This window comes from Lonchura striata, chromosome 33, assembly GCF_050655825.1.
Source record: "Lonchura striata isolate lonStrDom1 chromosome 33, ASM5065582v1, whole genome shotgun sequence".
In the NCBI taxonomy this organism is placed as follows: Eukaryota; Metazoa; Chordata; class Aves; order Passeriformes; family Estrildidae; genus Lonchura; species Lonchura striata.
The window spans coordinates 6620288-6642214 of record NC_140735.1 but is presented as its reverse complement, the minus strand read 5'-3'; the positions used below and the strand labels follow the sequence as shown (position 1 = coordinate 6642214).

The 21927-nt window shown below is 50.7% G+C and overlaps 1 protein-coding gene across 1 annotated transcript in view; it reads right to left on the bottom strand.

The window, feature by feature from the left end:
• Positions 1–21927, bottom strand: part of KMT2B (lysine methyltransferase 2B) — a 74781-nt gene that overhangs the window by 2972 nt on the left and 49882 nt on the right. The window contains exons 25-37 of the mRNA XM_085564554.1: positions 20697–20854; positions 18711–18770; positions 17719–17869; positions 17289–17564; positions 15144–16496; positions 14213–14254; positions 12801–12856; positions 11987–12133; positions 10569–10643; positions 9349–9532; positions 8381–8491; positions 5194–5277; positions 3549–3678 (exon numbers count right to left, since the gene is read on the bottom strand). Coding sequence (XP_085420680.1) covers positions 3549–3678; positions 5194–5277; positions 8381–8491; positions 9349–9532; positions 10569–10643; positions 11987–12133; positions 12801–12856; positions 14213–14254; positions 15144–16496; positions 17289–17564; positions 17719–17869; positions 18711–18770; positions 20697–20854 — 2827 coding nt within the window. The remainder of the gene's footprint in view (positions 1–3548; positions 3679–5193; positions 5278–8380; positions 8492–9348; positions 9533–10568; positions 10644–11986; positions 12134–12800; positions 12857–14212; positions 14255–15143; positions 16497–17288; positions 17565–17718; positions 17870–18710; positions 18771–20696; positions 20855–21927) is intronic.

Sequence of the window (21927 nt, the reverse complement as noted above, 5' to 3'; positions counted from 1 at the left end):
GGTGAGGTCATCATGGTGTGGTCAAGGGTAGGTGAGGTCAATGGTTGGGTGAGGTCATCAAGGGTTGGTGACATCTCAAGGGTTGGGCATGGTCAAGGGTTGGGTGAGGTCATCATGGTGTGGTCAAAGGTTGGGAGAGGTCATCATGGTGTGGTCAAGGGGTGGGTGAGGTCAATGGTTGGGTGAGGTCATCATGGTGTGGTCAAGGGGTGGGTGAGGTCAATGGTTGGGTGAGGTCATCATGGCGTGGTCAAAGGTTGGGAGAGGTCATCATGGTGTGGTCAAGGGGTGGGTGAGGTCAAGGGTTGGGTGAGGTCATCAAGGGTTGGTGACATCTCAAGGGTTGGGCATGGTCAAGGGTTGGGTGAGGTCATCATGGTGTGGTCAAAGGTTGGGAGAGGTCATGGAGGGTTGAGTGTGGTCAATGGTGACATCATCAAGGGGTGGGCGTGGTCAAGGGTTGGTGGCATCAGGAAGGGTTGGTGACATCAAGGTGTGGTCAAGGGTTGGGTGAGGTCATCAAGGGTTGGGCGGCGTCAAGGGTTTGGGCGGGGTCAATGGTTGGGTGGGGTCAATGATTGGTGACCTCATCGAGGGTTGGGCGTGGTCAAGGGCTGGGTGTGGTCAAGAGTTGGGTGAGGTCAAAGATTGGATGTGGTCAATGGTGTCAAAGGTTGGGCATGGTCAAAGGTTGGTGACATCATCAAGGGTTGGTGACATCAAGGATTGGGTGTGGTCAAAGATTGGGTGTGGTCATTGGGGTGATCAAGGGTTGAGCGTGGCCGAGGGTTGGGTGAGGTCAATGGTGACATCATCAAGGGGTGGGCGTGGTCAAGGGTTGGTGACATCATCAAGGGTTGGTGACATCAAGGATTGGGTGTGGTCAAAGATTGGTTGTGGTCAATGGTTGGGTGAGATCAATGGTTGGGTGGGGTCAATGGTTGGGTGTGGTCAATGGTTGGGTGGGGTCAATGGTTGGGTGGGGTCAAGGGTTGGGTGTGGTCAAGGGTTGGGTGAGGTCAATGGTTGGGTGAGGTCAATGGTTGGGTGAGGTCATCATGGGTTGGGTGGGGTCAATGGTTGGGTGGGGTCAATGGTGACATCATCAAGGGGTGGGCGTGGTCAAGGGTTGGTGACATCACCAAGGGTTGGTGACATCAAGGTGTGGTCAAGGGTTGGGCGTGGTCAAAGTTGGTGACATCATCAAGGCTTGGGCGTGGTCAATGGTTGGGTGATGTCATCAAGGTGAGGTCAATGGTTGGGTGAGGTCAATGGTTGGGTGGGGTCAATGGTTGGGTGTGGTCAATGGTTGGGTGGGGTCAATGGTTGGGTGGGGTCAATGGTTGGGTGGGGTCAATGGTTGGGTGGGGTCAATGGTTGGGTGAGGTAAATGGTTGGGTGAGGTCAATGGTTGGGTGGGGTCAATGGTTGGGTGGGGTCAATGGTTGGGTGGGGTCAGTGGTTGGGTGTGGTCAATGGTTGGGTGGGGTCAATGGTTGGGTGGGGTCAATGGTTGGGTGAGGTCAATGGGTGAGGTCAATGGTTGGGTGGGGTCAAAGATTGGGTGCGGTCAATGGTTGGGTGGGGTCAATGGTTGGGTGAGGTCAATGGTTGGGTGAGGTCATCACGGGTTGGGTGTGGTCAATGGGGTGATCAAGGGTTGGGCGTGGCCGAGGGTTGGGTGAGGTCAATGGTGACATCATCAAGGGGTGGGTGTGGTCAAGGGTTGGTGACATCATCAAGGGTTGGTGACATCAAGGATTGGGTGTGGTCAAAGATTGGTTGTGGTCAATGGTTGGGTGAGATCAATGGTTGGGTGGGGTCAATGGTTGGGTGTGGTCAATGGTTGGGTGGGGTCAATGGTTGGGTGTGGTCAATGGTTGGGTGAGGTCAATGGTTGGGTGAGGTCATCGAGGGTTGGGTGAGGTCATCAAGATTTGGTGAGAACATCAAGGCTTGGGCGTGGTCAATGGTTGGGTGATGTCATCAAGGTGAGGTCAAGGGTTGGGTGAGGTCAAGCATTGGTGACATCATCAAGGGTTGGGCGTGGTCAATGGTGACATCATCAAGGGTTGGGCGTGGTCAATGGTTGGGTGTGGTCAAAGTTGGTGACATCATCAAGGGCTGGGCGTGGTCAATGGTGACATCATCAAGGGTTGGTGACCTCATCCAGGCTTGGCCGTGGTCCCCCCAATTTTTTGCCTTTCCCATTTTTTGGTGTTTTTTCCTCGTTTTTTCCGCTTTTCCCCAATTTTCCCATTTCCCTCCCATTTTTTGGGGGGATTTCTCCCCGTTTTTGGCGCCTCCACCCCAATTTTTTAGGATTTCCCCCCGTTTTTGGGGCATCCTCACCAATTTTTGATTTATCCCCCCAAAACTTTCGGAATTTTCCAATTTTTGGACTTTTCTTCCCAATTTTTGGACTTCTCCAATTTTTGGACTTCTCCAATTTTTGGACTTTTCTTCCCAGTTTTTGGACTTTTCTTCCCAATTTTTGGACTTTTCATCCCAATTTTTGGACTTTTCATCCCAATTTTTAGACTTTTCTACCCAATTTTTCAAATTTCCCCCCCCCAATTTTTTGGCTTTTTCCTCCTAATTTGTTCCCCCTCCATTTTTTGGGGCCTTTGCCTCATTTTTTGGGGTTTCTTTGCCGTTTTTGGAATTTTTGAGGAGTTCTCCTCTTTTTTTTTTTTTGCCATTTTTGGGTTTTTTTGAGGAGTTCTCCATTTTTGGGGTTTCTTTGCCATTTTTTGGGTTTTTTGGGGTTTCTTTGCCGTTTTTTGGGTTTTTTTGAGGCGTTCTCATTTTTGGGGTTTTTTTTGGTGTTTCTTTGCCTTTTTTGGGGCTTTCTTTGCCATTTTTTTGGGTTTTTTGGGGTTTCTTTGCCGTTTTTTGGGGTTTTTTTGCTGGTTTTTGGGGCTTTTTTGAGGATTTCTCATTTTTTTGGTTTCTTTGCCATTTTTTTTTGTTTTTTTGGGGTTTCTTTGGCATTTTTTGGGGTTTCTTTGCCTTTTTTGGGGCTTTTTTGAGGATTTCTCATTTTTTGGGTTTCTTTGGCATTTTTTGGGGTTTTTTGAGGCGTTCTTCTCATTTTTGGGGTGTTTTTTTGGGGTTTCTTTGCCGTTTTTTGTGGCTTTTTTGAGGATTTCTCATTTTTGGGGTTTCTTTGCCTTTTTTGGGGTTTCTTTGCTGTTTTTTGGGGCTTTTTTGAGGATTTCTCATTTTTGGGGTTTCTTTGCTGGTTTCTGGAGCTTTCTTGGCCATTTTTGGGGGTTTTTGGGGCTTTTTTTTGCGGATTTCTCATTTTTGGGGTTTCTTTGCCATTTTTTTGGGTTTTTTGGGGTTTCTTTGCCGTTTTTTGGGGGTTTTTGGGGCTTTTTTTTGAGGATTTCTCATTTTTGGGGTTTCTCTGCCGTTTTTTGGGGTTTCTTTGCCGTTTTTGGGGTTTCTTTGCCATTTTTTGGGGCTTTTTTTTGCGGATTTCTCATTTTTGGGGTTTCTTTCCCATTTTTGGGGTTTCTTCCCCATTTTTTGGGGGTGCCCACCTTGCTGTCGTAGAACTTCTCCCGCTTGTCGGTGAGCACGGAGCGCACGACGATTCCGGAATATTCGATCACCATCTCCCCGGCCTCGATGTTCCTCTTGCAGAACAGGCCCCGCCCGTGGATGGCCGAGCTGGATTTGGGGGGGTCAGGGTCACCCCAAATTTGGGGAACCCCAAAATCCCCAAAATCCCCCCCAAAATCCGCTCAGGAATGCAAAAAACCCACCCAGGAAACCCAAATTTCACCCAAAAAAATCCACCCCAGGAAGCCCAAAATACCCCCAAATTCCCCAAAATCCCCAAAAATTCCCCAAAATTTCCCAAAATACCCGCAAAATCCACTCAAAATCCCCCCAAATCCCCAAAAATTCTCAAAATCCTCCCAAACCCCCCAAATCCCTTCAAATCCCCCCAAAATCCCCCAAAATTCCCCAAAATTCCCCAAATTCCCCCAAAATCCCTTCAAATCCTCCCAAATTCCCCAAAATTCTCTAAATCCCCCCAAAATCCTCCCCAAATCCCTTCAAATCCCCCCAAAATCCCACCAAATCCCTCAAAATTCCCCAAAAATTCTCAAAATCCCCCCAAATCCGCCCAATCCTAAAAAATTCCCCAAAATTTCCCAAAATACCCGCAAAAATCTACTCAAATCCCCCAAAATCTCCCAAATCCTTCCAAAATCCCCCCAAAACCCCTGAAGTTCCCCCAAATTCCTCAAAATCCCCAAAAATTCCCCAAATCCCCCAAAAATTCCCCCCAAACCCCCCAAAATCCCTTCAAATCCTCCCAAATTCCCCAAAATTCCACCAAAATTCTCAAAATTCCCCCAAAATCCTCCCAAATAGCCCCAAAATCCCCCCAATCCCCAAAAATTTCCCAACATTTCCCAAAATCCACCCAAAATCCTCACAAAATTCTCTCAAAATCCCCCCAAATTCCCCCAAATCCCTCAAAATACCCCCAAATCCTCCAAATTCCTCCCAAAATCCCCCCCAATTCCTCAAAATCCTCCCAAAATTCCCACCAAACACCCAAAATCCCCCCAAAATCCAGCCCGGGTGTCCCCAGGTGCCCCCAGAGTGACTCCACCCAACATCTCAAGACCTTCAGGTGACCCCAAATCCCAGTTCCCCACCGTTTTTTGGCCCCAGAATTTGGTTTTTTCGCCCCGAAACGACGTTTTACGGATCCCAGGTGTGCCCGGGTGTCCCCAGGTGTCCCCAGGTGTCCCCAGGTGTGCCCAGGTGTGCCCAGGTGTGCCCAGGTGACCCCAAGATGCCTCCACTGAACATCTCAAGACCTTCAGGTGACCCCAAATCCCAGTTCCCCACCGTTTTTTGCGCCCAGAACGTCGTTTCTTCACCCCGAAACGACGTTTTATGGATCCCAGGTGCCCCCAGGTGTGCCCAGGTGTGCCCGGGTGTGCCCAGGTGTGCCCAGGTGTGCCCAGACTGGCCCCACCGAACATCTCAAGACCTTCAGGTGACCCCAAACCCCAGTTCCCCACCATTTTTTGGACCCAGAACGTCGTTTTTTCATCCCGAAACGACGTTTTACGGATCCCAGGTGTCCCCAGGTGCCCCCAGGTGTGCCCAGGTGTGCCCAGGTGTGCCCGGGTGTTCCAGCTGTGCCAGCTGTGCCCTCACCGATAGACCCCGACCGCCTCCTTGGCCGTTCTCTTGAGGTGCCGGAAGCGCATGGCCATGGGCAGCTCCAGGCTGGTGGCGCGGCTGGGGGGGCGTCAGGGGCACCCCAAAAACGGGGGGACCCCCGAACCCCCCCCCGAAAAAATCCCAGATCCCAAAAACCCCAAAATCCCGAAAACCGTCCCAAAATCCGCCCAAAATTCCCAAAAATCCCCCCCAGAATCTGCCCCAAAATCCCAAAAATCCGCCCCAAAATGCCAAAGGCTGGGGGGGCGTCAGGGGCACCCCAAAAACGGGGGGACCCCCGAAACCCCCCCCGAAAAAATCCCAGATCCCAAAAACCCCAAAATCCCGAAAACCGTCCCAAAATCCGCCCAAAATTCCCAAAAATCCCCCCCAGAATCTGCCCCAAAATCCCAAAAATCCGCCCCAAAATGCCAAAGGCTGGGGGGGCGTCAGGGGCACCCCAAAAACGGGGGGACCCCCAAAACACCCCCCAAAAAAATCCCAGATCCCAAAAACCCCAAAATCCTGAAAACCGTCCCAAAATCCGCCCAAAAATACCCAAAATCCGCCCCAAAATCCCAAAAATCCCCCCCAAAATCTGCCCCAAAATCCCCAAAATCCGCCCCAAAATCCCAAAAATCCCCCCCAAAATCCGCCCCAAAAATCCTCAAAAACCACCCCAAAATCCGTCCCAAAACCCCCAAAATCTGGCCCAAAATTCCCAAAAATCCACCCAAAAATCCCCCAAATCCACCCCAAAAATCCCAAAAATCCCAAAATCCCTTCCCAAATCTGCCCCAAAATCCCAAAGGCTGGGGGGGCGTCAGGGGCACCCCAAAAACCGGGGGGACCCCCGAAACCCCCCCCGAAAAAATCCCAGATCCCAAAATCCCCAAAATCCCGAAAATCTGTCCCAAAAATCCCCAAAAATCCACCCAAAATCCCTAAAATCCGCCCCAAAAACACCCCCAAAAATCCAACCCAAAATCCGCCCCAAAAATCCCAAAAAAACACCCCAAAATCCGCCCCAAAAGCCCCAAAATCTGGCCCAAAATTCCCAAAAACCCACCCAAAAATCCCAACGAGCCGCCACAAAATTCCAAAAATCCCACCCCAAAATCCGCCCCGAAAATCCCAAAATCCGCCCCAAAAATCTCCCCCAAATTCCCAAAAATCCACCCAAAAATCCCCCAAATCCACCCCAAAAATCCCAAAAATCCCCAAAATCCCTTCCCAAATCTGCCCCAAAATCCCCAAAATCCGCCCCAAAATCCCAAAAATCCCCCCCCAAAATCCCCTAAAAACAGCCCGAAAAATCCCCAAAATCTGCCCCAAAATCCCAGAAATTTGCCCCAAAAATTTTGGGGTGTCCCCGAGGTTCTTTTTTGGGTTTTTTTTGGTTTTTTGTGGGTTTTTTTTGGTGGTTTTTTGGGATTTTTTGGGGGTTTTTTTGGAGGTTTTTTGGGATTTTTGGGGTTTTTTTGGGATTTTTTGGTTTTTTTTGGGAATATTTTTTTTTTTAGTTTTTTTGGGGCTTTTTTTGGGGACTTTTTTTGCCTTTTTTTGGGACTTTTTGGGGGATTTTTTTTTTGTTTTGTTTTGTTTTGGGATTGTTTGTGGGATTTTTTTAAGTTTTTTGGGGGTTTTTTAGGTTGTTTTTTTTGGGGTTATTTTTGGGGTTTTTTGGTTTGTTTTTGGTTTTTTGGGGGGTTTTTTGGGGGTTTTTTTGGGGGTTTTTTTGGGATTTTTGTTTTGTTTTGTTTTGGTTTTTTTTTGGGGGTGGGGTCACCTACAAATTTTTTTGGTTTTTTTTTCGGGTGGGGGTCTCCCAAAATTTGGGTCTGGGGGATGGGGGGAATGGGGTTTTTTTGGGTTTATTTTATTTGTTTTTTTTGAGTTTTTTTTTGGGAGGGTTTTGGGGTATTTTGGGTTTTTTTTTGGGGGGGATTTAATTTTTTTGGGGGGCTTTTTTTGGGGTTTTTTTTGGGGGGATTTTGGGGGTATTTTTGGGTTTTTGGGTTTTTTTGGGGGGTATTTTGGGAATTATTTTGGGTTATTTTTGGGCGTTCTTTTTTGGTTATATTTTGGGGATTATTTTGGGTTATTTTTGGGGGGTATTTTTGGGGGGGTTTTTTGGATTATTTTTCGGGGTTTTTTTGGGTTATTTTTCGGTTATATTTGGGGTTTTTTGGGGCCTTTTTTTGATTTTTAATTTTTTTGTTTGTTTTTTGGGGGATTTTTTGGATTATTTTTGGAGTTTTTTGGGGGGGTGTTTTTTGAGGAATTTTTTTTTATAGTTTTTTTTGTTTGTTTTTGTTTTTTGGGTTTTTTGGGTTTTTGGTTTTTTTTTTTTGATTTTTTTTTTTTTTTAATTTTTTTTTTCCAAGTGGAGTTCCCCCCCAAATTTTTTTGGGATTTTTTTTTTTGGGGTTCCCCCCCAAATTTTTTGGGATTTTTTTTTTTTGGGTTCCCCCCCCGAATTTTTTTGGGATTTTTATTTTTGGGTTTCCCCCCCCAAATTTTTTGGGTTTTTTTTTTGTATTTTTTTTCTTGGGTGGGGAGATTTTTTTGGGATTTTTTTTTGTTTCCCCCCAAATTTTTTCGGGATTTTTTTTTGGCTTCCCCCCCAAATTTTTTCGGGATTTTTTTTTGGCTTCCCCCCCAAATTTTTTTGGGATATTTTTGGGGTTCCCCCCCAAATTTTTCGGGATTTTTTTTTGAGTTCCCCCCCCAAATTTATTGGGATTTTTATTTTTAGGGTGGGGATCCCCCAATTTTTTTGGGATTTTTTTTTTTGCTTCCCCCCCAATTTTTTCGGGATTTTTTTTTGGTTTCCCCCAAATTTTTTGGGATTTTTTTTTTTGTTTCCCCCCCTAATTTTTTCGGGATTTTTTTTTGGTTTCCCCCAAATTTTTTCGGGATTTTTTTTTGGTTTCCCCCCAATTTTTTCGGGATTTTTTTTTTGGTTTCCCCCCAAATTTTTTTGAGATTTTTTTTTTTGGTCCCCCCAAATTTTTTCGGGATTTTTTTTTGGTCCCCCCCAAATTTTTTCGGGATTTTTTTGGGGTTCCCCCCCAAATTTTTTCGGGATTTTTTTTTGGTTCCCCCCCAAATTTTTTCGGGATTTTTTTTTGGTTCCCCCAATTTTTTGTGATATTTTTTTTGGGGGGGGTCTCCTGACCGGGTGGGCTTGAGCTGCGCCTCGTCCTCCTCGTCCTCGCGGGGGGGCGGCCCCCGGGGCAGCGCGCGGTGCTGCGACGCCAGGAAGCTGAACATGTCGAAGGTGCACTTCCTGCGGGCCGGCGCGGCGTCGGAGCGCACCCAAGGGTGCCGCCCCACCCAAGGGTGCCACCCCCACCCAAGGGTGCCACCCAAGGGTGCTGCCCCACCCAAGGGTGCCGCCCCACCCAAGGGTGCCACCCCCACTCAATGGTGCTGCCCCACCCAATGGTGCTGCCCCCACCCAAGGGTGCTGCCCCACCCAAGGGTGCCGCCCCGACCGCCCTCAGGGAGCCCTGCCCCGCCCCCACCCTTGGGTGCCGCCCCACCCTTGGGTGCCACCCCCACCCTTGGGTGCCACCCCCACCCCACCCTTGGGTGACTCCCACCCCACCCTTGGGTGCTGCACCCATCGCCCTCAGGGACTCCTCCTCCACCCCCACCCTTGGGTGCCGCCCCACCCTTGGGTGCCGCCCCCACCCAAGGGTGCCGCCCCGACCGCCCTCAGGGAGCCCTGCCCGCCCCCACCCAAGGGTGCCACCCCCACCCTTGGGTGCCACCACCACCCTTGGGTGACTCCCACCCCACCCTTGGGTGCTGCCTCCACCCCACCCTTGGGTTCCCCTCCGCCTGAATCAGTGGGTGACCCTCCCCCCCAGTTTATCCCAGTTCCCCCCAAATCCCCTCCCAGTCCCTCCCAGTATAAAACAGTGACCCCAAACCCCCTTTTCACCCCTCCCAGTTTCCCCCCAGTCCATCCCAGTTTATCCCAGTCCCCCCCAATTCCTCTCCCAGTCCCTCCCAGTTCATCCCAGTATAAACCAGTCCCTCCCAGTCCATCCCAGTTTATCCCAATCCCCTCCCAGTTCCTCCCCAGTCCCTCCCAGTTCATCCCAGTATAAACCAGTCCCTCCCAGTCCCCCCAGTTACCGGAGGTAGAGCTCGGCGCGGGCGCACCCCGAGGGGTTCCGGGGCGGGGCGGGGGCCGGGGGGTCCCGCCGGGGCGGGTGGTACCGGAACCGGTACCGGGAGCAGCTCCCGGCGCCCGGCAGCTGCTCCAGCAGGAAAACCACGGCGTCGTGCTGGATGCCCAGCAGCCGCAGCCCGCTCATCCCTGTGGGAAATGGGGCTGGGGGCTTCGGAAATGGGGCTGGGGGCTCGGAAATGGGGCTGGGGGCTTCGGAAATGGGGATAAAATGGGGTCTGGGGGCTTTAAAATGGGGTCTGGGGGCTTTAAAATGGGGTCTGGGGGCTTCAGAAATGGGGATAAAATGGGGTCTGGGGGCTCAGAAATGGGGCTGGGGGCTTCGGGACAGGGATTGGAGGGGGTCTGGGGGCTGAAAAATGGGGCTGGGGGCTCAGAAATGGGGCTGGGGGCTCGGAAATGGGGCTGGGGGCTTCGGAAATGGGGATAAAATGGGGTCTGGGGGCTTTAAAATGGGTCTGGGGGCTCTGAAATGGGGCTGGGGGCTGAGAAATGGGGTTTTTTGGGGGGAATTTGGGTGATTTTGGGATGATTTTCGGGTGAATTTGGGGTGATTTTGGGTAATTTTGGGGTTATTTTGGGTAATTTTGGGTGATTTGGGGTGATTTTGGCTGATTTTGGCTGATTTGGGGTGATTTTTGGATGATATTTGGTTGATTTTGGGTGATTTTGGTTGATTTTGGGGTGATTTTGGGGTGATTTTGGCTGATTTTGGGTAATTTTGGTTGATTTTTGGCTGATTTTGGGGTAATTTTGGCTGATTTAGGTGATTTTGGGGTGATTTTGGGGTGATTTTGGCTGATTTTGGGGTGATTTTGGCTGATTTTGGGGTGATTTTGGGGTGATTTTGGCTGACTTTGGTTGATTTTGGGTAATTTTGGCTGATTTTGGGGTGATTTTGGGAGATTTTGGCTGATTTAGGTGATTTTTGGGTGATTTTGGCTGACTTTGGTTGATTTTGGCTGATTTTGGTTGATTTTGGCTGATTTTGGCTGATTTTGGCTGATTTTGGGGTGATTTTGGGGTGATTTTGGGTGATTTTGGGGTGATTTTGGTTGATTTTTGGGAGATTTTGGGAGATTTTGGCTGATTTTGGGGTGATTTTGGCTGATTTTGGCTGATTTTTGGCTGATTTTTGGTTGATTTTTGGGAGATTTTGGCTCACCTGCGAAGCTCAGCTGCCTGAGGCGGGCGCTCGCTCGCGCCTCCTGCACCCGCTCCAGCACCGCCCGCCAGGCGCCTGCGGGGAGAGCCAAAATCCCCCAAATTCACCCCAAAATCCCCAAATTCACCCCAAAATCCCCCAAATTCACCCCAAAATCCCCAAATTCACCCCAAAATCCCCCAAATTCTCCCCAAAAAACCCAAATCCTCCCCAAAACACCCCAAAATTTCCCCCAAATTCTCCCGAAAACCCCCAAAATCCCCCCAAAAAAACCCCAAATTTTGCCCCCCCTAAACAATGGAAATTCCCTCCCAAATCACCAGTACAAACCAGTATAAACCAGTATAAACCAGTATAAACCAGTACAAACCAGTATAAACCAGTACAAACCAGTATAAACCAGTATAAACCAGTATAAACCAGTACAAACCCTCCAAACTGGGCGCCGTCACCCTCAGCCCGTCCTCGCTGCTGATCTCCCAGTACAAACCAGTATAACCCAGTATAACCAGTACAAACCAGTCCAAACCAGTATAACCCATGTCTCCCAGTCCAAACCAGTCCAAACCAGTATAAACCAGTATAAACCAGTATAAACCAGTACAAACCAGTATAAACCAGTAAAACCAGTATAAACCAGTATAACCCAGTAGAAACCAGTACAAACCAGTATAAACCAGTATAACCCAGTACAAAACAAACCAGTATAAATCAGTATAACCAGTACAAACCAGTATAACCAGTGTCTCCTAGTCCAAACCAGTACAAACCAGTATAAACCAGTATAGCCAGTAAAACCAGTACAAACCAGTATAACCCAATATAACCACTCTAAACCAGTCCAAACCAGTATAACCCATGTCTCCCAGTCCAAACCAGTATAAACCAGTACAAACCCTCCAGGCTGGGCGCCGTCACCCTCAGCCCGTCCTCGCTGCTGATCTCCCAGTCCAAACCAGTATAACCCAGTATAACCAGTCCAAACCAGTCCAAACCAGTATAACCCAGTATAACCAGTATAACCCAGTACAAACCAGTATAACCCAGTATAACCAGTATAAACCAGTCCAAACCAGTATAACCCATCTCTCCCAGTCCAAACCAGTACAAACCAGTATAAACCAGTACAAACCCTCCAGGCTGGGCGCCGTCACCCTCAGCCCGTCCTCGCTGCTGATCTCCCAGTATAACCCAGTCCAAACCAGTATAACCCAGTATAACCAGTATAAACCAGTATAACCCATCTCTCCCAGTATAAACCAGTATAAACCAGTACAAACCCTCCAGACTGGGCGCCGTCACCCTCAGCCCGTCCTCGCTGCTGATCTCCCAGTACAAACCAGTATAACCCAGTATAACCAGTATAAACCAGTATAACCCATCTCTCCCAGTACAAACCAGTATAAACCAGTACAAACCCTCCAGGCTGGGCGCCGTCACCCTCAGCCCGTCCTCGCTGCTGATCTCGAAGCGCAGGTGGGGGAGGGGCGCCGAGGCCCCGCCCCCTCCCCTCCCCCCCCCGCGCGGGGGGAGGGGCGCGGCCTCCTCCTCCTCCGAGCTGCCGCCTGCGAGATTTGCATAAATTTGCATGAATTAGCATAAAATGGTGGGCGGTAATGGGGAATTAACGGAAACGAACTCGAAATTGGCACCAAAAAAAAACCGACTCGGAATTGAACCGAAATTGAGGCAAATGGACCCTAAATTCACCCAAAATCCCCCAAATTCACCCAAAATCTCCAAAATGAACCAAAACCCCCCAAATTCACCCCAAAATCCCCCAAATTCACCCCCAAACCCCCCAAAATTCCTTAAAATCCCCTAAATTTAACCAAAATCCTCGAAATTCACCCCAAAATCCCCCCAAAATCACCCAAAATCTCCCAAATCCCCCAAATCCCCAAAATTTAACCAAAATGCCCCAAATTCACCCCAAAATCCCCCCAAATCCCCAAAAATCACCCTAAAATCCCCCAAATTACCCCAAATTCCCCAAAACCCCCCAAAGTCTCCCAAATTTTCCCAAAATCCCCCAAATTCACCCCAAAATCCCCCAAATTCAGCCCAAATCCCCCAAATTTTCCCAAAATCCCCCAAATTCACCCCAAAATCCCCCAAATTCAGCCCGAATCCCCCAAAGTCCCCCAAATTTGCCCAAAATCCCCCAAATTCACCCCAAAATCCCCCAAATTTGCCCAAAATCCCCCAAATTCCCCCCAAAATCCCCCCCACCTGCGCACGCGGCCCAGGGCGGCTCCGCCTCCGCCGTGACGTCACCGGGCGGGGACCTGGCGACATTTTGGGGTGAATTCGGGCGGTTTTGGGGATTTTGGGGTGATTTGGGGCATTTTTGGGAATATTTTGGGCGGTTTTTGGGATATTTTGGGGCTGATTTTGGGGTGATTTTGGGGATATTTTGGGGCGGTTTTGGGGATTTTTGGGAACATTTTGGGAATATTTTGGGGATATTTTGGGGCGGTTTTGGGGATTTTTGGGAATATTTTAGGGTGATTTCAGGCAGTTTTGGAAATATTTTTGGAAATATTTTGGGGCGATTTTGAGGCAATTTTGGGGCTCTTTGAGGTGATTTTGGGAATATTTTGGGCGGATTTTTGGGGATTTTGGGGTGATTTTGGGGTGGTTTTGGGCATTTTTGGTGCTATTTTGGGGATTTTTGGGAATATTTTGGGGTGATTTTGGGGCTATTTTGGGGATTTTTGGGGCTATTTTGGGGTGATTTGGGTGATTTTGGGGCGGTTTGGGGGATTTTTTGGGAATATTTTGGGGCGATTTTTGGGTGATTTTTGCTGGTTTTGGGAGATTTTGGGGTGATTTTGGGGTGATTTTGGCCGATTTTGGGGTGATTTTGGGTGATTTTGGGGGATTTTGGGGTGATTTTGGGGTGATTTTGGGGGATTTTGGCCGATTTTGGGGTGATTTTGGGGGATTTTGGGGTGATTTTGGGGGATTTTGGCCGATTTTGGGGTGATTTTGGGTGATTTTGGGTGATTTTGGGGGATTTTGGGGGACTTTGGCTGATTTTGGGGTGTTTTTGGCTAATTTTGGGTATTTTTGGCCAATTTTGGGGGATTTTGGCCGATTTTGGGGGGATTTTGGGGTGATTTTGGGTGATTTTGGGGTTATTTTGGGTGATTTTGGGGTGATTTTGGGTGATTTTGGGGTGATTTGGGGGGATTTTGGGGTGATTTTGGGGGATTTTGGGGGGATTTTGGGATGATTTTGGGGGATTTTGGGATGATTTTGGGGTGATTTTGGGGGATTTTGGGGGGATTTTGGGGTTATTTTGGGTGATTTTGGGGTGATTTTGGGGGATTTTGGGGGATTTTGGGGTGATTTTGGGGGATTTTGGGGGATTTTGGGGTGATTTTGGGGGATTTTGGGGTGATTTTGGGGGATTTTGGGTGATTTTGGGGGATTTTGGGGGATTTTGGGTGATTTTGGGGGATTTTGGGGGATTTTGGGGTTATTTTGGGGGATTTTGGGTGATTTTGGGGTGATTTTGTGGTGATTTTGGGTGATTTTGGGTGATTTTGGGGTGATTTTGGGTTATTTTGGGGGATTTTGGGGGATTTTGGGGTGATTTTGGGGGATTTTGGGTGATTTTGGGGGATTTTGGGGCTCACCCGCAGCCGTCGCTCATCAGCTCCTCCGGCTCCTCCTTCAGCCTGGGGGGAGAGAGAAACGTCACCCGAAAAACCCCAAATTCACCCCAAAAAAAACCCCAAATCCACCCCAAAAAAACCCCAAATTCACCCCCAAAAAAACCCCAAATCCACCCCAAAAAAACCCAAATTCACCCCAAAAATATCCCCAAATTCACCCTAAAAAAACCCCAAATTCACCCCAAAAAAACCCCAAATTCACCCCAAAAAAACCCAAATTCACCCCAAAAAACCCCAAATTCACCCCCAAAAAACCCCAAATCCACCCCAAAAAAAACCAAATTCACCCCAAAAAAAACCCAAATTCACCCCAAAAAAACCCCAAATGGTCCCCAAAATGTCCCAAAATTTTCCCATATGGTCCCCAAAATGTCCCCAAATGTCCCAAATTTGTCCCCAATGTCCCAAAATGTCCCCAATGTCCCCAAATGTCCCAAAATGTCCCCAAAATGTCCCAAAATGTCCCCAAATGTCCCAAAATGTCCCAAATTTGTCCCCAAATTTGTCCCCCAGTGTCCCCAATGTCCCCAAAATGTCCCCAAATGTCCCCAGTGTCCCAAATGTCCCCAATCCCCCCAATCCCCCCAATGTCCCCAATGTCCCCATTGATGTCCCCAAATGTCCCCAAATTTGTCCCCAATGTCCCCAATGTCCCCAATGTCCCCAAATTTGTCCCCAGTGTCCCCACTGTCCCCATTGATGTCCCCAGTGTCCCCAAATGTCCCCAGTGTCCCCAATGTCCCCAATGTCCCCAATGTCCCCAATGTCCCCAATGTCCCCAGTGTCCCCAATGTCCCCAATGTCCCCAATGTCCCCAATGTCCCCAGTGTCCCCAATGTCCCCAGTGTCCCCAGTGTCCCCAGTGTCCCCCCAGTGTCCCCCGTGTCCCCACCTGCCGTCCAGCTCCAGCCGTGGTCTCTTCGTCCCCGGCCCCGTCCCCTCCCCCGGCCGCTTGGGACGTCCCCACGGTGTCCCCAAGGTGTCCCCGCGGCCATCGGGGGACATGTCCCCGAGCTGGTGGCCCTGGCCGATGTCCCCGAGCTGGTGGCCTCCACCAATGTCCCCGAGCTGGTGGCCCTGGCTGATGTCCCCGAGGTGGTGGCCCTGCATGTCCCTGACGTGGTGGTGGCCCTCGGAGATGTCCCCGAGGTGGTGGCCCTGGATGTTTCCAAGCTGGTGGCCCTGAGAGATGTCCCCGAGGTGGTGGCCCTGGCTGATGTCACCGAGGTGGTGGCCTCGATCAATGTCCCCAAGCCGGTGGCTTTGATTGATGTCCCCAAGCCGGTGGCCCTGGCCAATGTCCCCAAGCCAGTGGCCCTGCGCGTTCCTGACGTGGTGGTGGCCCTCGGAGATGTCCCCGAGGTGGTGGCCTCGATCAATGTCCCCAAGCTGGTGGCTTTGACTGATGTCCCCAAGCCGGTGGCCTCGATCAATGTCCCCAAGGTGGTGGCCCTGGGAGATGTCCCCAAGCTGGTGGCCTTGATCAATGTCCCCAAGCCGGTGGCCGTGATCAATGTCCCCAAGGTGGTGGCTCTCCGCAATGTCCCCAAGGTGGTGGCTTTGACCGATGTCCCCAAGGTGGTGGCCCTGCCCGATGTCCCCAAGCCGGTGGCTTTGACCCATGTCCCCAAGCCGGTGGCTTTGACCGATGTCCCCAAGCCGCCGTCCCTGCCAGGCGCCCTCGTCGTCGCCGTCCTCGGTGACACCGCGCAGGACAAAGTCCACGATGTCGGGTGGCAGCCCCTCGGGGGGCGGTGGCACCGATGGTGGCACCGATGGTGGCACCGATGGTGGCACCGATGGTGGCATCGATGGTGGCATCGATGGTGGTATCAATGGTGGCATCGATGGTGGCATTGATGGTGGCATCGATGGTGGCATCAATGGTGGCATCGATGGTGGCACCGATGGTGGCATCAATGGTGGCATCGATGGTGGCATCGATGGTGGCACCGATGGTGGCATTGATGGTGGTATCCATGGTGGTATCAATGGTGGCATCGATGGTGGCACCGATGGTGGCACCGATGGTGGCACCGTCCCCCGGGCGCCGTCGTCGGCGCCGTCCAGCTGCCGGATCCGGGGACACGGGGACAGCGGGGACAGCGGGGACGGTGCCACCGCCGGTGCCACCGCCGGGGCCACCACGGTGCGGGCGTAGCCGAAGTAACGTCCCCGTGGCCGCGGCGGCGCCGTCCCCGCGGCGTCACCGTCCTCGTCCTCGCTGCTGCCACCGCCCGGGGACCTGAGGGGACAGGGAGGGGACAGTGAGGAGGGGACAGGGGACACTGAGGGGACAATGAGGAGGTGACAATGAGGTGGTGGCAATGAGGGGACAATGAGGGGACAGGTGATGATGAGGAGGTGACACTGAGCTGACACTGAGGTGGGGACAGGGGACAGAGAGGGGACAATGAGGAGGGGACAGGGGACACTGAGGGGACACTGAGGTGACAGTGAGGGGACACTGAGGTGGTGGCAGGTAACATTGAGGGGACAGTGAGGGACACTGAGGGACAGTGAGGGACAATGAGGGACAATGAGGGACAATGAGGGACAGTGAGGGACAGTGAGGGACAGTGAGGGACAGTGAGGGGACAGTGAGGGACAGTGAGGGACAGTGAGGGACAGTGAGGGACAGTGAGGGACACTGAGGGACAGTGAGGGACAGTGAGGGACAGTGAGGGACAATGAGGGACAGTGAGGGACAATGAGGGACAGTGAGGGACAGTGAGGGACAGTGAGGGACACTGAGGGACAGTGAGGGACAGTGAGGGACAGTGAGGGACAGTGAGGGACACTGAGGGACAGTGAGGGACAGTGAGGGACAGTGAGGGACAGTGAGGGACAGTGAGGGACAGTGAGGGACAATGAGGAAGGGACAGGTGACACTGAGGTGACCATGAGGTGACACTGAGGGGACAGAAGGTGACCCTGAGATGACACCAAGGTGACACTGAGGTGACCATGAGGTGACCATGAGGTGACACTGAGGGGACAGAAGGTGACCCTGAGGTGACACTGGGGTGACACTGACCCGGCGCCGGCCTGTCCCCAGAGCCGCGGTGGCCCCGGCGGTGACGTCGGTGACATCGGCGCTGCCACCGCCCCCTCGGGTGACAGTGACGGTGCCACCGCCCCCTCGGGTGACAGTGACCGTGCCACCGCCCCCTCGGGTGACATCGGTGGTGCCACCGCCCCCTCGGGTGACAGTGACGGTGCCACCGCCCCCTCGGGTGACAGTGACGGTGCCACCGCCCCCTCGGGTGACACCCCCGGCTCGGGGGACGACGGCCTCGGGAGTGGCATCGACCTGGGGGTGACAATGACACGGGGGTGACACCGGCGGTGACACCCATGGGTGACATTGGGGTGACACTGGGTGACACCGGCGGTGACACCCGTGGGTGACAGTGGGGTGACACTGGGGTGACACCCATGGGTGACACCGGGGGGGTGGCACCCACCTGGGTGACGTCTCCGGGCTCTCGGCTGTCCCCGGGGGGGGGTGGTGGCCTCGGCGGGCGGTGGCACCCATGGGTGACAACACCCGGCGGGGCCGGCGCGGCCTCGGGGACACCCCGGGGTCCCCCGCGGTCGGGATGGGACGGGGCTGGCCTGTCCCAAAATGTCCCAAAATTCACCCAAAATTCACCCAAAATGCCCCAAAATGTCCCAAAATGTCCCAAATTCACCCAAAATTCACCCAAAATGTCCCAAAATTCACCCAAAATTCACCCAAAATGTCCCCAAATATCCCAAAATTCACCCAAAATGTCCAAAATTCACCCAAAATTCACCCAAAATGTCCCCAAATATCCCAAAATGTCCCCAAATTCACCCAAAATGTCCCAAATTCACCCAAAATTCACCCAAAATGTCCCAAAATTCACCCCAAAATGCCCCAAAATGTCCCCAAATGTCCCAAAATGCCCCAAAATTCACCCAAAATGTCCACAAAATGCCCCAAAATGTCCCCAACTTCCCCCAAATTTCCCAAAAAATCCCCAAATCCCCCCTAATTCCCCAAAATCCCCAAATTCCCCCCAAATGTCCCCAAATCCCCCCAAAATCCCCAAATTTCCCCCAAAAATCCCCATATCCCCCCAAATTTCCTCTAAATCCCCCTAAATCCCCCCAAAATCCCCATATTTACCCAAATTCCTCCAAATTCCCCCCAAATTCCCCCAAAAATCCCCAAATTTCCCCAAATCCCCCCAAAATGTCCCCAAATCCCCCTAAGTTTCCCCAAAATCCCCAAATCCTCCCAAAATCCCTAAAAATCCCCAAATTCCCCCAAATTCCCCCAAAAATCCCCCAATCCCTCCGAATTCCCCCAAATTTCCCCAAAAATCCCCAATTCCCCCCAACTCCCCCCCCCCAATTTCCCCAAAATCCCCAAAATCCCCCAAAATCCCCAAATTTTACCAAATCCCCCCAAATTTCCCCCAATTCTCACCCGGGGGGGGCCGGCGGGGGGGGGAGACCCCCGGGCTGGGCGGGGGTCCCGGGCTGGAACCTGGGGGGTTAAATTTGGGTAAATTTGGGTATTTTTGGGCGAATTAGGTTAAATTTGTGTAATTTTGGGTAATTTTGGGTAATTTTGGTAAATTTGGGTAATTTTGGGTGAATTTGGGTAATTTTGGGTGAATTTGGAGAGGGGTTTCAGGATGAATTCGGGTGATTTTGGGAGAATTTGGGGAGGGGTCTCAGGGATGAATTTGGGATGAATTTTGGGTAAATTCGGGTAATTTTGGGTAATTTGGAGAGGGGTCTCAGGGTAATTTTGGGTGATTTTGGGTAAATTTGGGGAGGGGTCTCAGGGATGAATTTGGGATGAATTTTGGGTAAATTCGGGTGATTTTGGGTAAATTTGGGGAGGGGTCTCGAGGATGACTTTCGGATGAATTTTGGGTAAATTCGGGTAACTTTGGGTAATTTGGGGAGGGGTCTCAGGGATGAATTTGGGTGAATTTTGGGTGATTTTGGGTAAATTTGGGGAGGGGTCTCAGGGATGAATTTGGGTGAATTTTGGGTGATTTTGGGTAAATTTGGGGAGGGGTCTCGGGGATGATTTTGGGGTGAATTTTGGGTAAATTCGGGTAATTTTGGGTAATTTGGGGAGGGGTCTCAGGGTAATTTTGGGTGATTTGGGGTAAATTTTGGGGAGGGCTCTCAAGGATGAATTTGGGATGAATTTGGGGTAAATTCTGGGGTGAATTTGGGCGATTTTGGTTAATTTGGGGAGAGGTCTCTCAACAGGGCTGCCGTGGGCGATGGTCCGATTGTGCTCGGGGTGAATTTGGGGTGAATTTGGGGTTATTTTGGGTAAATTTGGTTAAATTTGGGTAAATATGGGTAAATTTCATTAAATATGTGTAATTTTGGGTAATTTGGGGTAATTTCGGGGTAAATTTCAGCGATTTTGGTTAATTTGGGGAGGGGTCTCTCACCGGGGCTGCCGTGGGCGATGGTCCGGTTGTGCTCGGGGTGATTTTGGGGTGAATTTGGGTGAATTTGGGTAAATTTCGTTAAATATGTGTAATTTTGGGTAATTTGGGGTAATTTTGGGGTAAATTTCAGCGATTTTGGTTAATTTGGGGAGGGGTCTCTCACCGGGGCTGCCGTGGGCGATGGTCCGGTTGTGCTCAGGGTGAATTTGGGGTGAATTTGGGGCAAATTTGGGTGAATTTGGGTAAATTTCGTTAAATATGTGTAATTTTGGGTAATTTCGGGGTAAATTTCAGCGATTTTGGTTAATTTGGGGAGGGGTCTCTCACCGGGACTCCCGTGGGCGATGGTCCGGTTGTGCTCGGAGTGAACTTGGGGTGAATTTGGGGTTATTTTGGGTAAATTTGGGTAAATTTCATTAAATAAGTGTAATTTTGGGGTAAATTTCAGTGATTTTTGTTAATTTGGGGAGGGGTCTCTCACCGGGGCTGCCGTGGGCGATGGTCCGGTTGTGCTCGGGGTGAATTTGGGGTGAATTTGGGGTTATTTTGGGGAAATTCGGTTAAATTTGGGTAAATTTGGGTAAATTTCATTAAATAAGTGTAATTTCGGGGTGAATTTGGGCGATTTTGGTTAATTTGGGGAGGGGTCTCTCACCGGGACTCCCGTGGGCGATGGTCCGGTTGTGCTCGGGGTGAACTTGGGGTGAATTTGGGTGAATTTGGGGTTATTTTGGGTAAATTTGGTTAAATTTGGGTGAATTTCATTAAATAAGTGTAATTTTGGGGTAAATTTCAGCGATTTTGGTTAATTTGGGGAGGGGTCTCTCACCGGGGCTCCCGTGGGCGATGGTCCGGTTGTGCTCGGGGTGAACTTGGGGCGAATTTGGGTGAATTTGGGTAAATTTTGTTAAATATGTGTAATTTTGGGTAATTTTGGGTAATTTTGGGGTGAATTTGGGCGATTTTGGTTAATTTGGGGAGGGGTCTCTCACCGGGGCTGCCGTGGGCGATGGTCCGGTTGTGCTCGGGGGGGGGTCCCGGGGGGGTCCCGGCCCCTCCCCCCCCCGGCCCCGGGGGCTGCTCCAGGATCCGGCAGCGGTACCAGCAGCGGCGGCGGGCGTCCCGCGTGCTCCAGTACAGCCGCCAGCACCTGAAAACCAGTATGGACCAGTTAAAACCAGTATGGAACCAGTATAAACCAGTATGGACCAGTATAAACCAGTATGGACCAGTTTGGAACCAGTATGGACCAGTATGGACCAGTATAACCCAGTATAACCCAGCACTGGGGCGGGCGTCCCGCGTGCTCCAGTACAGCCGCCAGCACCTGAAAACCAGTATAAACCAGTTAAAACCAGTATAAACCAGTATGGACCAGTATGGACCAGTATGGACCAGTATAACCCAGCACTGGGGCGGGCGTCCCGCGTGCTCCAGTACAGCCGCCAGCACCTGAAAACCAGTATAAACCAGTTAAAACCAGTATGGAACCAGTATAAACCAGTATGGACCAGTATGGACCAGTATGGACCAGTATGGACCAGTTAAAACCAGTATAAGCCAGTTAAAACCAGTATGGAACCGGTTAAAACCAGTATAGAACCAGTATAAACCAGTATAAACCAGTATGGACCAGTTTGGAACCAGTATGGACCAGTGTAACTAGAAAAAAACCAGTATAAACCAGTATAACCCAGTATAGACCAGTATAACCCAGTATAGACCAGTATAACCAGTATAACCCAGTAGAAACCAGTATGGACCAGTACAGACCAGTATAATCTGAAAGAAAACCAGTATAAACCAGTAAAAAAATCATATGGACCAGTATAATCGGATAGAAACAGTTATAAACCAGTATAAACCAGTCCAAACCAGTATAAACCAGTCCAAACCAGTATAAACCAGTCCAAACCAGTATAAACCAGTTTAACCAGTCCCACTCACTGGTATCCCACTGGGAACAGCCGCCCCTCCCAGTATAAACCAGTTTAACCAGTTTAACCAGTATAAACCAGTTTAACCAGTCCCACTCACTGGTATCCCACTGGGAACAGCCGCCCCTCCCAGTACAGACCAGTATAAACCAGTTTAACCAGTATAAACCAGTTTAACCAGTCCCACTCACTGGTATCCCACTGGGAACAGCTGCCCCTCCCAGTCCAGACCAGTATAAACCAGTTTAACCAGTATAAACCAGTTTAACCAGTCCCACTCACTGGT